This window comes from Carlito syrichta, unplaced genomic scaffold (assembly GCF_000164805.1).
Source record: "Carlito syrichta isolate Samal-C Ts95f unplaced genomic scaffold, Tarsius_syrichta-2.0.1 Scaffold314703, whole genome shotgun sequence".
Taxonomy (NCBI): domain Eukaryota; kingdom Metazoa; phylum Chordata; class Mammalia; order Primates; family Tarsiidae; genus Carlito; species Carlito syrichta.
In genome coordinates, this window is record NW_007258799.1 from 109,041 (window position 1) to 119,566 (window position 10,526).

At 51.0% G+C, this 10,526-nt stretch overlaps 2 protein-coding genes across 4 annotated transcripts in view; both read left to right on the forward strand.

Moving 5' to 3' along the window:
• Positions 1–1,502, forward strand: part of LOC103274280 (hereditary hemochromatosis protein-like) — a 4,969-nt gene extending 3,467 nt beyond the window's left edge. Inside the window, exons 4-6 of one of the 2 annotated variants that reach the window (XM_008071735.2) lie at positions 672–704; positions 919–987; positions 1,198–1,502. In XM_008071735.2, the coding sequence (XP_008069926.1) occupies positions 672–704; positions 919–986 (101 nt within the window). In that variant the 3' untranslated portion in view covers position 987; positions 1,198–1,502. The remainder of the gene's footprint in view (positions 1–671; positions 705–918; positions 988–1,197) is intronic. The other variant, XM_008071736.2, reaches the window with a different exon arrangement.
• POU5F1 (POU class 5 homeobox 1) overlaps positions 1–10,050 on the forward strand; it is a 13,019-nt gene extending 2,969 nt beyond the window's left edge. The window contains exons 1-5 of one of the 2 annotated variants that reach the window (XM_008071737.2): positions 4,246–4,730; positions 8,093–8,213; positions 8,812–8,942; positions 9,199–9,357; positions 9,534–10,050. In XM_008071737.2, the coding sequence (XP_008069928.1) occupies positions 4,326–4,730; positions 8,093–8,213; positions 8,812–8,942; positions 9,199–9,357; positions 9,534–9,800 (1,083 nt within the window). In that variant the 5' untranslated portion in view covers positions 4,246–4,325 and the 3' untranslated portion in view covers positions 9,801–10,050. Of the gene's footprint in view, positions 1–4,245; positions 4,731–8,092; positions 8,214–8,811; positions 8,943–9,198; positions 9,358–9,533 lie in introns of those variants that run through there. The other variant, XM_021719428.1, reaches the window with a different exon arrangement.
• The last annotated feature ends 476 nt before the right edge of the window (positions 10,051–10,526 follow it).

The following is a 10,526-nucleotide window of genomic DNA, read 5'->3' on the forward strand; positions in this document are numbered from 1 at the left end:
CCACTGCATTCCAGTCTGGGCGACAGAGTGAGACTCCAACTCAAAAAAAAAAAAGAAATATTAGGGCTGGAAGCAACATGAAGCATCAATCTGCATCCCTCTCTCTGGGATGTTGGGGCCCTAGAGGAGATATTTAAAGAGCAGCTTATGAAAGAGAGGAGTAGATTTAGGAAAGGCTTCCTCTCCAGCCTTTCACCTGGGTTGCCTCCTCCCAACACACACACATTCTCTCTGTCTTTCTCTATATATCCCTCTCTGTCTTTCCCTTTCCCTCCTACCCCTCTTATCCAGAAGTTTTACTTCCTGAAGTATGTTTCTTGTAAGCACCCAAACACTAAATACCAAATCAAAACTGGGCTCCCAAACTCCTCATCTCTCTCTCTGTCTTTTTTTCTTTTATTTTATAGAGATGATGTCTTGCTATGTTGCCTAGGGTAATCTTGAACTCCTGGGCTCTTACCTGGCTTCCCAAAGTGCTAGGATTATAGGTGTGAGCCACTGTGCCCAGCCCCAAACTCCTTATATCATATATCTCTTGATCAAACCTTGAGGGGAAAACCTGCCAGATTTTTCAGGAAGGCTGCTTGGATGTGGGTAGTGGGATACAGGAAAGGCCTGTGCCAACTTCCCACTGAACACCCCTCCCAGTTCTCTTCTATTTCTCTTCACAGGTGTGCAGAGAGATGTCTACATTCCCATGTCAAGTAAGTGGGGAGGGTAGATGGGAGGATGTATGGGAGTAGGACAGTAATTTTATGTCTAATTGGAAGGAGATTTAGTGTTCATTTAGTCCAATTCCTCTTTATTAGTTGTGGAAACCAAGGCACAGAAGGGGGACGTGCCATTAGCTGGGGAGTCAGAGCCAGGACCTAGAACCTGGTCTCTGGCCTCCTAGTTTCTTCCTGACTCTTCTCCTAGCTCCCTCACCTCTCTTGCTCACCTTTGTCTTCCTGCAGACTACAACCAGAGTTGACTCCTCTATATGAGGTAAGAGTGTCTGGATCTGGGAAAAGAAAACTTCAGTGTGCAGGTCTCACAGGGGAGGTCAGAGGGTCCATTGTTGAGAAGAGGTGGTTGGTCCACAGTGAGCAATGGAATCTGTGTAAATTGAGATTAAGAGAGATCATTTCCCAAGGTGGACCAAGCCTGAACCTTCTCTCTTCAGCCCTCCATTTCTTCCCTTTCTTTTACCTTCAAACTGACAGACCTCAGAAGTCAGAATAAATGGTTTCCTAGCCCTGGTCAAGAGCAAGCCTCCAGTTGTCCCCATCCCCCTGAGTTTTTTCAGCTGATTTTCCAACCAAACAGCATCCCCATACCCAGCGAGGGTAAGGCTGGGCAGACAGCAACAAGGCCACATCACACTGTTTTGCAGCCACGACGGCCAGCCACACCAGCCAGCCACACCTGGTGGGAAGTGGGCCTCACCTGGATCTCTGGGCAGTCTCTGTGAAGGGCCTTGACATTGCAGTGCAATAAAGGTGTAGGTGGAGAGTTTCTGAGTCCAGTCTTAAATTGGTTTTTGGAACCTAAAGTTACTTGGTGACTCTCTAAGACTCAGGACAATCAAGGAACCCGATCTGATGATGCAACCTGGCTTCCAGTCTCCTCCAAGCCCAACAGCCCCCTGCCACCACCACCCCCAAACACTGGGCTAGGCCTGGGAAAGCGGGCCATGGTGGAAGTGAGGTCACCTACCCTTCAGGCCTAACAGGAAGGTGGGAAAGGGAAAGGGAAGCATGTTTCAACCTCTCATCAGTCCTGATCACTCCAGGAGGACTTCAGACAAATTCAACTTGCCATTAAGGTTGTGGGTCAGACTCCAGGCATGCACGAGGCTGATGTGGCTCATATCCAGCCACAAGGCAGCCAGGGACCTGGGCACCCACCCTTCCTCTGGGCACCTAGAGCAACCTACAAACTAATCTGAAACGAGAAGGTGGTATTGAGTGAGAAAGCTGGGGAAGGTGTTTTAGGAGCTGCAAGGAAGACGGGCAGCAGGGGTCTGTGGACTGGCTTATGGAGAGGGGCTTTTGGGAACACAGAATGCCAAGCTGAGAAACAGTGTTGTAGGGATTCCAGCCAAGTCCCAGGCCTGCCCCTCCCCCTTCTCTGGGAGGCGGACTTCTTGGCAGACAGCAGAGAGATGCATGACAAAGGTGCTGTGATGGTTCTGTCCTGGGGGTTGAGGAGATGGCTGGGGAGGGGCCCCTTCTGTTCTAAAGTATGTCTCTCCACCCCCACCAGGCCCTTAATCTACCTGCCTTTTGGGTAGTTAATGGTTGAGAGGTGAACATGGCTTCAATCCCACTGCCTTGTAGACCTATGGGAAGTATTGAAATGCATGCACACATTAGTTGCTGGAAAAGTCTAGACCGGCAGGAGATGGAAACATGAACAGAGGCAGTGTGAAACAGACTCAGATGAGGCAAAAGACTCTCGGAAGCCAAGATGAAGCCAGCTGTCCACAGACAGGAGGGCCCCCACAGGACACCCAGCCCCTCAAAAGGCAGGCAGAGCCACTGACACCAGCAAACAAGCCCAGGCAGGGTTGAACCTGCAACTTAAGTAAGAATCTTACTTAAGCTGACAGAGTCAGCATTCCCAGCTTAGATCCTGGCCTTCCAAACTGGGGAGCTGTGGCCCAGAGTCTTTCTGGAGTCCCCTGATTTACTTCTGGGCCTCCATTTAGGGCCAGTTTTGGGAGCAGACAGACAAACATTCTCATAGACAGGCACTCCGTGGGCTATTCTCTTGCAAACAGAATCAAGCCCTAAGGCCAGCAGCATGAGCCCTCAGGACACTCAGGCCAGGCCCAGAAAAACAGACCCTGAGGGAGAGCTTAGGGCAGCCTTCCTGCACCTTCTCCCCAAATCACTCTCTACCTCCTCTGCATCTTTCCGCCAGCTAGCCCCCCTAGATAAAGTGCATCCTGTGGTCTGGAGGACTGGGGGAGGGGTGAATAAAGAGGCTGGACGCCTCAATCCTCCAGAGGAAGAGAACGGGATACCTGGGTCCCTGCAGGGGGGCCCTTGGTGCCTGTCTGAGGCTCAGTCTTTGAGGGGATTGCAGAGGAGGGTTGCTGGAGCTCCTTTTAGCCTCTCTGAAGGGGGATTCTGTGTGTGGGGATTGGGTATGGGGGGTTGTGGGGCAGGAAGCTGTCCCCAGGGGAGCCATCCAGGCCCATTCAAGGGCTGAGCACTTGTTTAGGGTTAGAGCTGCCCCCTCTGGGGACCGGGATTGTCCAGCCAAGGCCATTGTCCTGCCCCTTCCCCCAGTCCCTCCTAGGCCTCTTTGAACCTGAAGTCAGATATTTTTTTCTCCATCCCCCCCACCCCTTGGTTTTCCCACCTAGGGCTTAGGGCTCAGGAGGTCTGGGCCTCAGAAGTGGGGGGAGGGAGAATGGGGTCTACTACTGTTAGATGTCCAAGTTTCATATGAGGGGGGAGCAAGCAGCTTGATGTGCGGGTCCTGGTGGGGGGAGGGGTCTGTAGGGGGGATGTCAGATCCCTCTGGGCAAAGGTTGAAAAACTCAGACCCAGTCAGTCTTGAGCCTGGCCTCTTGAAGGGGAAGTGGGGGTCATTTCCTGAGTCTGTTAGATGAGGAAATTCTGGAGTCTGATTCTGGAAAATTGGGGGTATGGACTGGAGGCCTTGTTTGGCAGTCTAGCCATGGAGATGAAATGGGACTTGGTGAATAGATGCCGTGCATCCGAGGCTGTGGGGTAGCTGAATTTGGCCAGTATCTGGTGGAAATGCCTAGGTTTTTGGATGGGGTGGGGGCCATAAGGGGGCAGCTGGCCAGTTTGCTTATTGTTATTGTATCGAGGGTAATTCCAGAAGCCCCAGAATTACTTGGCACGTACATGTTCAATGAGTGTTTGAGAAGCTGAGAGGGTGGTGGGCCCCAGTGAGGGGATAGTGCCATGAAGAGAGAGTCAAGCACCTGGTTTCCTGAAGAACGTGGAGATGTGGAAGGGATCCCAGACAGTTCTGAAGTGTGCAGAGATCGAGAGAGGACCGGCAGCCTGTTGGAAATTGAAAGTGAAGTCCTTGTGTGGGTGACCTGCACCAAGGTCCTGGAGGGACGCCTGTTTAGACATCCCCAGCTTTCCGCTTCCACAGACACCACTGCCACCATTAGGCAAACAGCCTTCGCCTCAGTTTCTCCCCCTCCCCGCCACCGCCCTCTCCTCCACCCATCCAGGGGGCGGGGCCAGAGGTCAAGGCTAGTGGGTGGGATAGGGGAGGGAGAGAGGTGTTGAGCAGTCCCTTGGCGATCCCTCATTTCACCAGGCCCCCGGCTTGGGGTGCCTTCCTTCCCCATGGCGGGACACCTGGCTTCGGATTTTGCCTTTTCGCCCCCGCCAGGCGGTGGGGGCGATGGGCCAGGAGGGCCAGAGCCAGGCTGGGTTGACCCTCGGACCTGGCTAAGCTTCCAAGGCCCTCCTGGAGGTCCAGGAATTGGGCCAGGGGTTGGGCCAGGTTCTGAGGTGTGGGGGATTCCCCCGTGTCCCCCACCATATGAGTTCTGTGGAGGCATGGCATACTGTGGACCGCAGGTTGGAGTGGGGCTAGTGCCCCAAGGTGGTCTGGAGATCTCTCAGCCTGAGGGTGAGGCAGGAGCTGGGGTAGAAAGCAACTCTGAGGGGGACTCCCCTGAGCCCTCCACTGTCCCCCCTGGTGCCATGAAGCTGGAGAAGGAGAAACTGGAGCAAAACCCTGAGGAGGTGAGTGAGCTGCAATGGGGATGGGTTAGGTGGAGGTGGCCAGGTTGGCAAGGCGGCAAGAGGGGGAAGTGGTCACCTGCAGCTGTCCAGGCTGAGGAGCAGGCAGGGTGGCTGATCTGGCAGCAAGGAGTGTATGGTGACTGCAGGCAGTCCTGGGAGGCAGGGGCTAGGTAGGAACTAGAAGGTGGAATTCAGAGAGACAACCGCAGGTGAGGGCCAGGTGGCCTGGGAAAGTCGGAAGCTGGACCAGGTTGGCCTTAGCTCTAGCTCAGCCCGTGTCAAGAGGGCCTTTCACTTCCTACTCCTGCCCAGGGTCAGGTCACTCATTCAGCCCAGCACCAGACTCAGTTGGAGATTTGTTTGAGCCACTTCTCCCACCCTTAGTCCTTCTTGAAAGGTTGATCCTTATCAGACCCAAAATCTTGGCCTTAGGGTTAAGCATGGCCCGAGGGTAAAACAGTGCTTATCCTGGGGTTATTGTTCCTGAAAGTCTAGGGTGTGACTGCTTTCTGATAGGAGCTTCTGTTTGGGCTGTGTGTGTACACACACGTGTGTGTGGAGCTGAGTTTACCTACGGTCAAGTTTAGGGCTTGTCTTCCCTCAACCTCTGCCTCAGGCCAGTGAGACGCCATTGGTAAAGTGCACATCCTGGCACTCCTTTAAAGAGAGTTGGATTTTGATTGATTTCAGCCTGAGTTCCAATCATTGTAAACAAGACAAAGAAATGGTGGGAGAAGTTACTCAGGCCATTTCCCAAAAAGTAGGGTTGCTGAGGGATTGAAGGCATCCAGCCCTGCTGGGAACTATTAAAGGTGTATCTCGCAGTCCTCCAAAGCTACAAGTGTAAGCAATTAGAGATCAAGTACTAAGCCTTGAAAGCTCACAGAAGGTGTGAGTGGCTTCTGGCGCTAGTAGCCCCAGACTCTTCACAGGAGGTCACTGCTAAGCCTTGAATAATAATGACTGCCAATTGTGGTCCACTTCCTAAGTGCCTGGTTGTGTGCTCAGTTTATACATCATTATCTCATTAACCATCACAAAATCTCCTAGGGGGGAGGTATTATTAGCCTATTTCATGGGTCTTAACTGCTAAATGGTGAAGCAAGGATTTAAACTGGGGTTTACCTCATTCCAAGTCCCCAGAATTTGGAAAATCCAAGATAGCTAAGGGCGTTAATGGGTTTGAGTCATTGGCTGAGCAGAAGTTGGGAATGAAAATTAGCCTATTTGAATTTGATATGCTTGATCACCATTGAAACACTTCCTTAAAGCTTCCAGTACTACACAAAGTCCTTGTTTTTTCTCCCTAGCTGCTGCTGCTCAGTCCCTCTGGCTGCTTCATTGACGTGCCCCAGGGCTCAGTTCGGCAACCTCTGCTCTAGCTACCCTTCCGTCCTCTCATCCACCCTCAAGGTTTAAATAACATTTAGATATCAGATGTCTACCACCTATTCTGTCTCCTGCACTGGCTCCCTGAACTGCTCTAGCCAATTCCCAGTTGCTCAAGGCTAAACCCAGTCATCCTTGGTTCCTTTCACATCTTACATCCTATCCTTAGGGAAACATCCTGAATCAATCAGACACCATCTCTTTTGGGATTACTGAAGTAGCCTCCTGTATTATACTATAACCTTGCGTCTCTACAGTCTATGGTCAACACATCAACTAAATTCAATGTTTAGAAGGTGAGAGTTAGATAATTTCACTCTGACTAAAACAAGTCCATGCATCTGCCAGATCTGCCTAGCTGTGCTGGTCTTGTTGCCCCCAGACCCCCCTAGGGCCTTACCATTGGGCTCTTAGTCTTTGCTCAGAGACCTCCTCCTCCTTCCCTCTTTTACTCTACTCCTATAGCCTGCTTTTGCTTTTTTCTATAGCACTTCTGTCATGCTGGTTGTTTGGGCTTTTTGTCCACTTTGTGTAGTCACTAGCTTATAGAAGACACTCAATAAATCTGTTGAATTTAAAATCAGTGAGACTTGGAAGGCTGAGGCGGGGAAGGATCACCTAAACCCAGCAGGTCAAGGCTGCAGTGGCTGTGAGCATGCCACTATACTCCAGTCCGGGTGACAGAGTGAGGCTCAAATTCTAAATAAATAAATAAATAAAATCAACAATGGCTGTAAAGGATGCCTTTACAGTACAAAAAGATACTGTCAAAAGAAGGGATAATCAGCTGGGCGTGGTGACTCACACCTGTAATCCCAGCACTTTGGGAGGTGGAGGCAAGAGAATTGCTTGAGCCAAGAGGTTTGAGACCAGCCTGGGCAACTTGGCAAAATCTCATCTCTATAATAAATCAAAAAATTAGCCAGGCATGGTGGCGCATGCCTTGTACCTCCAGCAACGTGGAGTGCTGAGGCAGAAGGATTACCTGAACCCAGCAGGTTCAGGCCGCAGTGGCCCTGAGTGTGCCACTGCACTCCAGCCTGGGCGACAGAGACTCCAACTCCAAAAAAAAAGGATGGGGGATAATTGGAATTTTTTTTAACAGCAGCAAATATATACAAAGCACTTTATTCACACCTTATGACACCTACTACTTTTTATTTTTTTGAGTCAGAGTCTCACTCTGTCACCCAAACATACTGGAGTGCAGTGAGGTACTCACAGCCATCGCAGCCTCTACCTGCTGGGCTCAGGTGATCCTTCCACTTTAGCCTTTCAGGTAGCTGGAACTACAGGTACGCACCACCACGCCCAGCTAATTTTTTGGTTTATTGTACAGATGAAGTCTTTCCAAGTTGCCCAGACTGGTGTCGAACCCATGGGCTCAGGCGATCCTCTCACCTCATCCTCCCAAAGTGCTGCGATTATAGGCATGAGCCACCATGCCCAGCTAACACCTTTTTATGCTGTGTTAATGTATGTCAAAGTCTGTGAGATCCTCAAAGCAAGCTGGGGAGAATGTATTGAATTTAGCATCAGAGAGACATGATGTTCTTTATTTCTCTAGTCTCAAAACATTCTCAAACTGGGGATAATACTTGAATCAAAGAGACTTATGTGAGTGCTAGATAAGGTAACCAGGTGGGAGCTTCTAACTTTCATAACCTGACAGGTGTTCATTGAGGCCAGGGCCTGTCTCTCCATCCTTGCACAGTGCTCTGCATCTACTGGATGTGCCAGTTTTGGAGGGGAAGACCAGTTCCTTTCCATAGGCATTAGCCAGTGAACAGTGAGTGGGTGAATAACATTTGTAGATAGGTTATTTCTAGATGTTAGGTGGGCAGCTTGGGATGCAGAGGTACTCCCACAGACAATTCCTTGGAGCCATAGTCAGGTTCTTGAAGCCTAAATGGAAAGGGGAGGTTAATAACTGATGTTTATGCTCTTAAAGTCCTCTGCCTTTTTTCATGCAGTCCCAGGACATCAAAGCTCTGCAGAAAGAACTCGAGCAATTTGCCAAGCTCCTGAAGCAGAAGAGGATCACTCTGGGATATACCCAGGCCGATGTGGGGCTCACCCTGGGGGTTCTCTTTGGTGGGTTCCCCTCAGCATGTTCTGAACCTCAAGGACCACATCTTCCCTGGGAAGAAAATTCCTGAACTTAGGCCTTTCCTCTCCACTAAGGGAGTGGGGGGAGGGTGTTTCAGTGCCAGGCTCTACCTTCCCTCAGGAAGAGGGAGGGGGAAAATACTTGGGCCTTGAGCTCCCTCTGGGAAGAGGTGGACCCAGAGAGGGATCTTGTGAGGATGGAAAGGCAGGAGGAGCTGGACACGGTGGCTCATGCCTGTAACCCCAGCACGTTGGAAAGCCAAGGTGAGAGGATTATCTGAGCTCAGGGGTTCAAGACCAACCTGGGCAACATGGAGAGACCTCGTCTCTACAATAAATCAAAAAATTAGCCGGGTGTGGTGGTGTGTGCCTATAATTCCAGCTACTTGGAAGGCTGAGGCTGAAGGATCGCTTGAGTCCAGAAGATCAAGGCTGCAGTGGCCATGAGGATGCCACTGCACTCCAGCCTGGGCGATAATGAGACTCCAACTCAAAAAAAAAAAAAGGCAGGAGGCCTGGGTCTTGGAGTCATAAAGGCCCTGCTTCTCCCTCATGTAGCTTCTCTTAAACCTGCCTCCCCTAGGGAAGGTGTTCAGCCAAACAACTATCTGCCGTTTTGAGGCTCTGCAGCTGAGTTTCAGGAACATGTGTAAGCTACGGCCCCTGCTGCAGAAGTGGGTGGAGGAAGCTGACAACAATGAAAATCTTCAGGAGGTAAGAGTGAGAGAGATGCACAGGGGCCTGCCTGGTCTCAGCCCAGTTTTCATTGCTTCTGTCCCTGGCTTCAGTTCTCCCTCTTGGTGACAGTAGTTCTCAGTGGGATGAAGTGTAATTCCTCAGTTCTGCTAGGAAAGGCTAAGCCACCCCTTCCAGGATCCTCCTTGCTCTGGTGATATCTGGTCACTGACCCCAAGGTACCATTGCTTAGCTGGTCCAAAACTTGCCTTTGTCACCCTCTCCACCTGCCCAGATATGCAAAGCAGAGACCCTCGTGCAGGCCCGAAAGAGAAAGAGAACAAGTATTGAGAACCGAGTGAGAGGCAACCTGGAGACCTTGTTCCTGCAGTGCCCGAAACCAACCCTGCAGCAGATCAGCCACATTGCCCAGCAGCTTGGGCTAGAGAAGGATGTGAGTGCCCGTCACCCCACATGTGCCATCTCCTCTCTGCCTCCCTTGCCCCCCTAGCTGTGGCTCCTTCTCCAACCACTCTGGAGCTGTTGGCTTTGAGGAGAATGACCAAAGCTAGATCTACCCCTCAGAACTTATGTTTTAATGTTACTCTCTTTTGTGTCATCCACTCGCAGGTGGTCCGAGTGTGGTTCTGTAACCGCCGCCAGAAGGGCAAGCGATCAAGCAGTGACTATTCACAACGAGAGGATTACGAGGCTGCTGGGTCTCCTTTCTCAGGGGGACCAGTATCTTTTCCTCTGGCCCCAGGGCCCCATTTTGGTACAGGAGGCTATGGGAGTCCTCATTTCACTACGCTGTACTCCTCAGTCCCTTACCCTGAGGGGGAAGCATTTCCCTCTGTCTCTGTCACCACTCTGGGCTCTCCCATGCATTCAAACTGAGGTGACTTCCCCTCTAGGAATGGGGGACAGAGAAAGGGAAGATACTAGGAAAGAAGAACCTGGAATTTGTACTAGAGTTTTTGGGCTGAAGTTCTTCATTCACTAAGGAAGAAATTGGGAACACAAAGGGTGGGGGCAGGGAGTGGGGAAACTGGTTAAAGGTGAAATTCAATGATGCTCTTGATTTTAATCCCCACATCACGGATCACTTAGTTCTTAAATAAAGAAGCCTGGGACACACAGTAGATAGATATTTTTGTCTTGGTTTGTCTTTCTTTAGTAACTCAGGAGGGGGTGCAGATGGGAATAACTAATACTCTCCTACCCAGGTGACCCTGAAACCAACGTGCCATTTAAACTCCTCAAAAGCCGGGCTTGGTGGCTCAGCCTGTAATCCCGCACCTTTGGAAGGCTGAGGTGAGAGGATTCCTGGGTAACTTGGCGAGACCTCATCTCTACAATATATCAAAAAATTAGCTGGGTGTGGTAGCGCATGCCTGTAGTTCCTGCTACTTGGAAGGCTAAGGTGGAAGGATGGCCTGAGCCCAGCAGGTCAACGCTGGGGTGTCGGTGAGTATGCCACTGCAGTCCAGCCCAGGTGACAATGTGAGACTCTGACTTTAAAAAAGAAAAAGAAGCCAGACTAGGTGGCTCAGCCTGTAATCTTGCGCCTTTGGGAGGCTGAGGTGAGTGGATTGCCTGAGCCCGCGCGTTCGAGACCCGCCT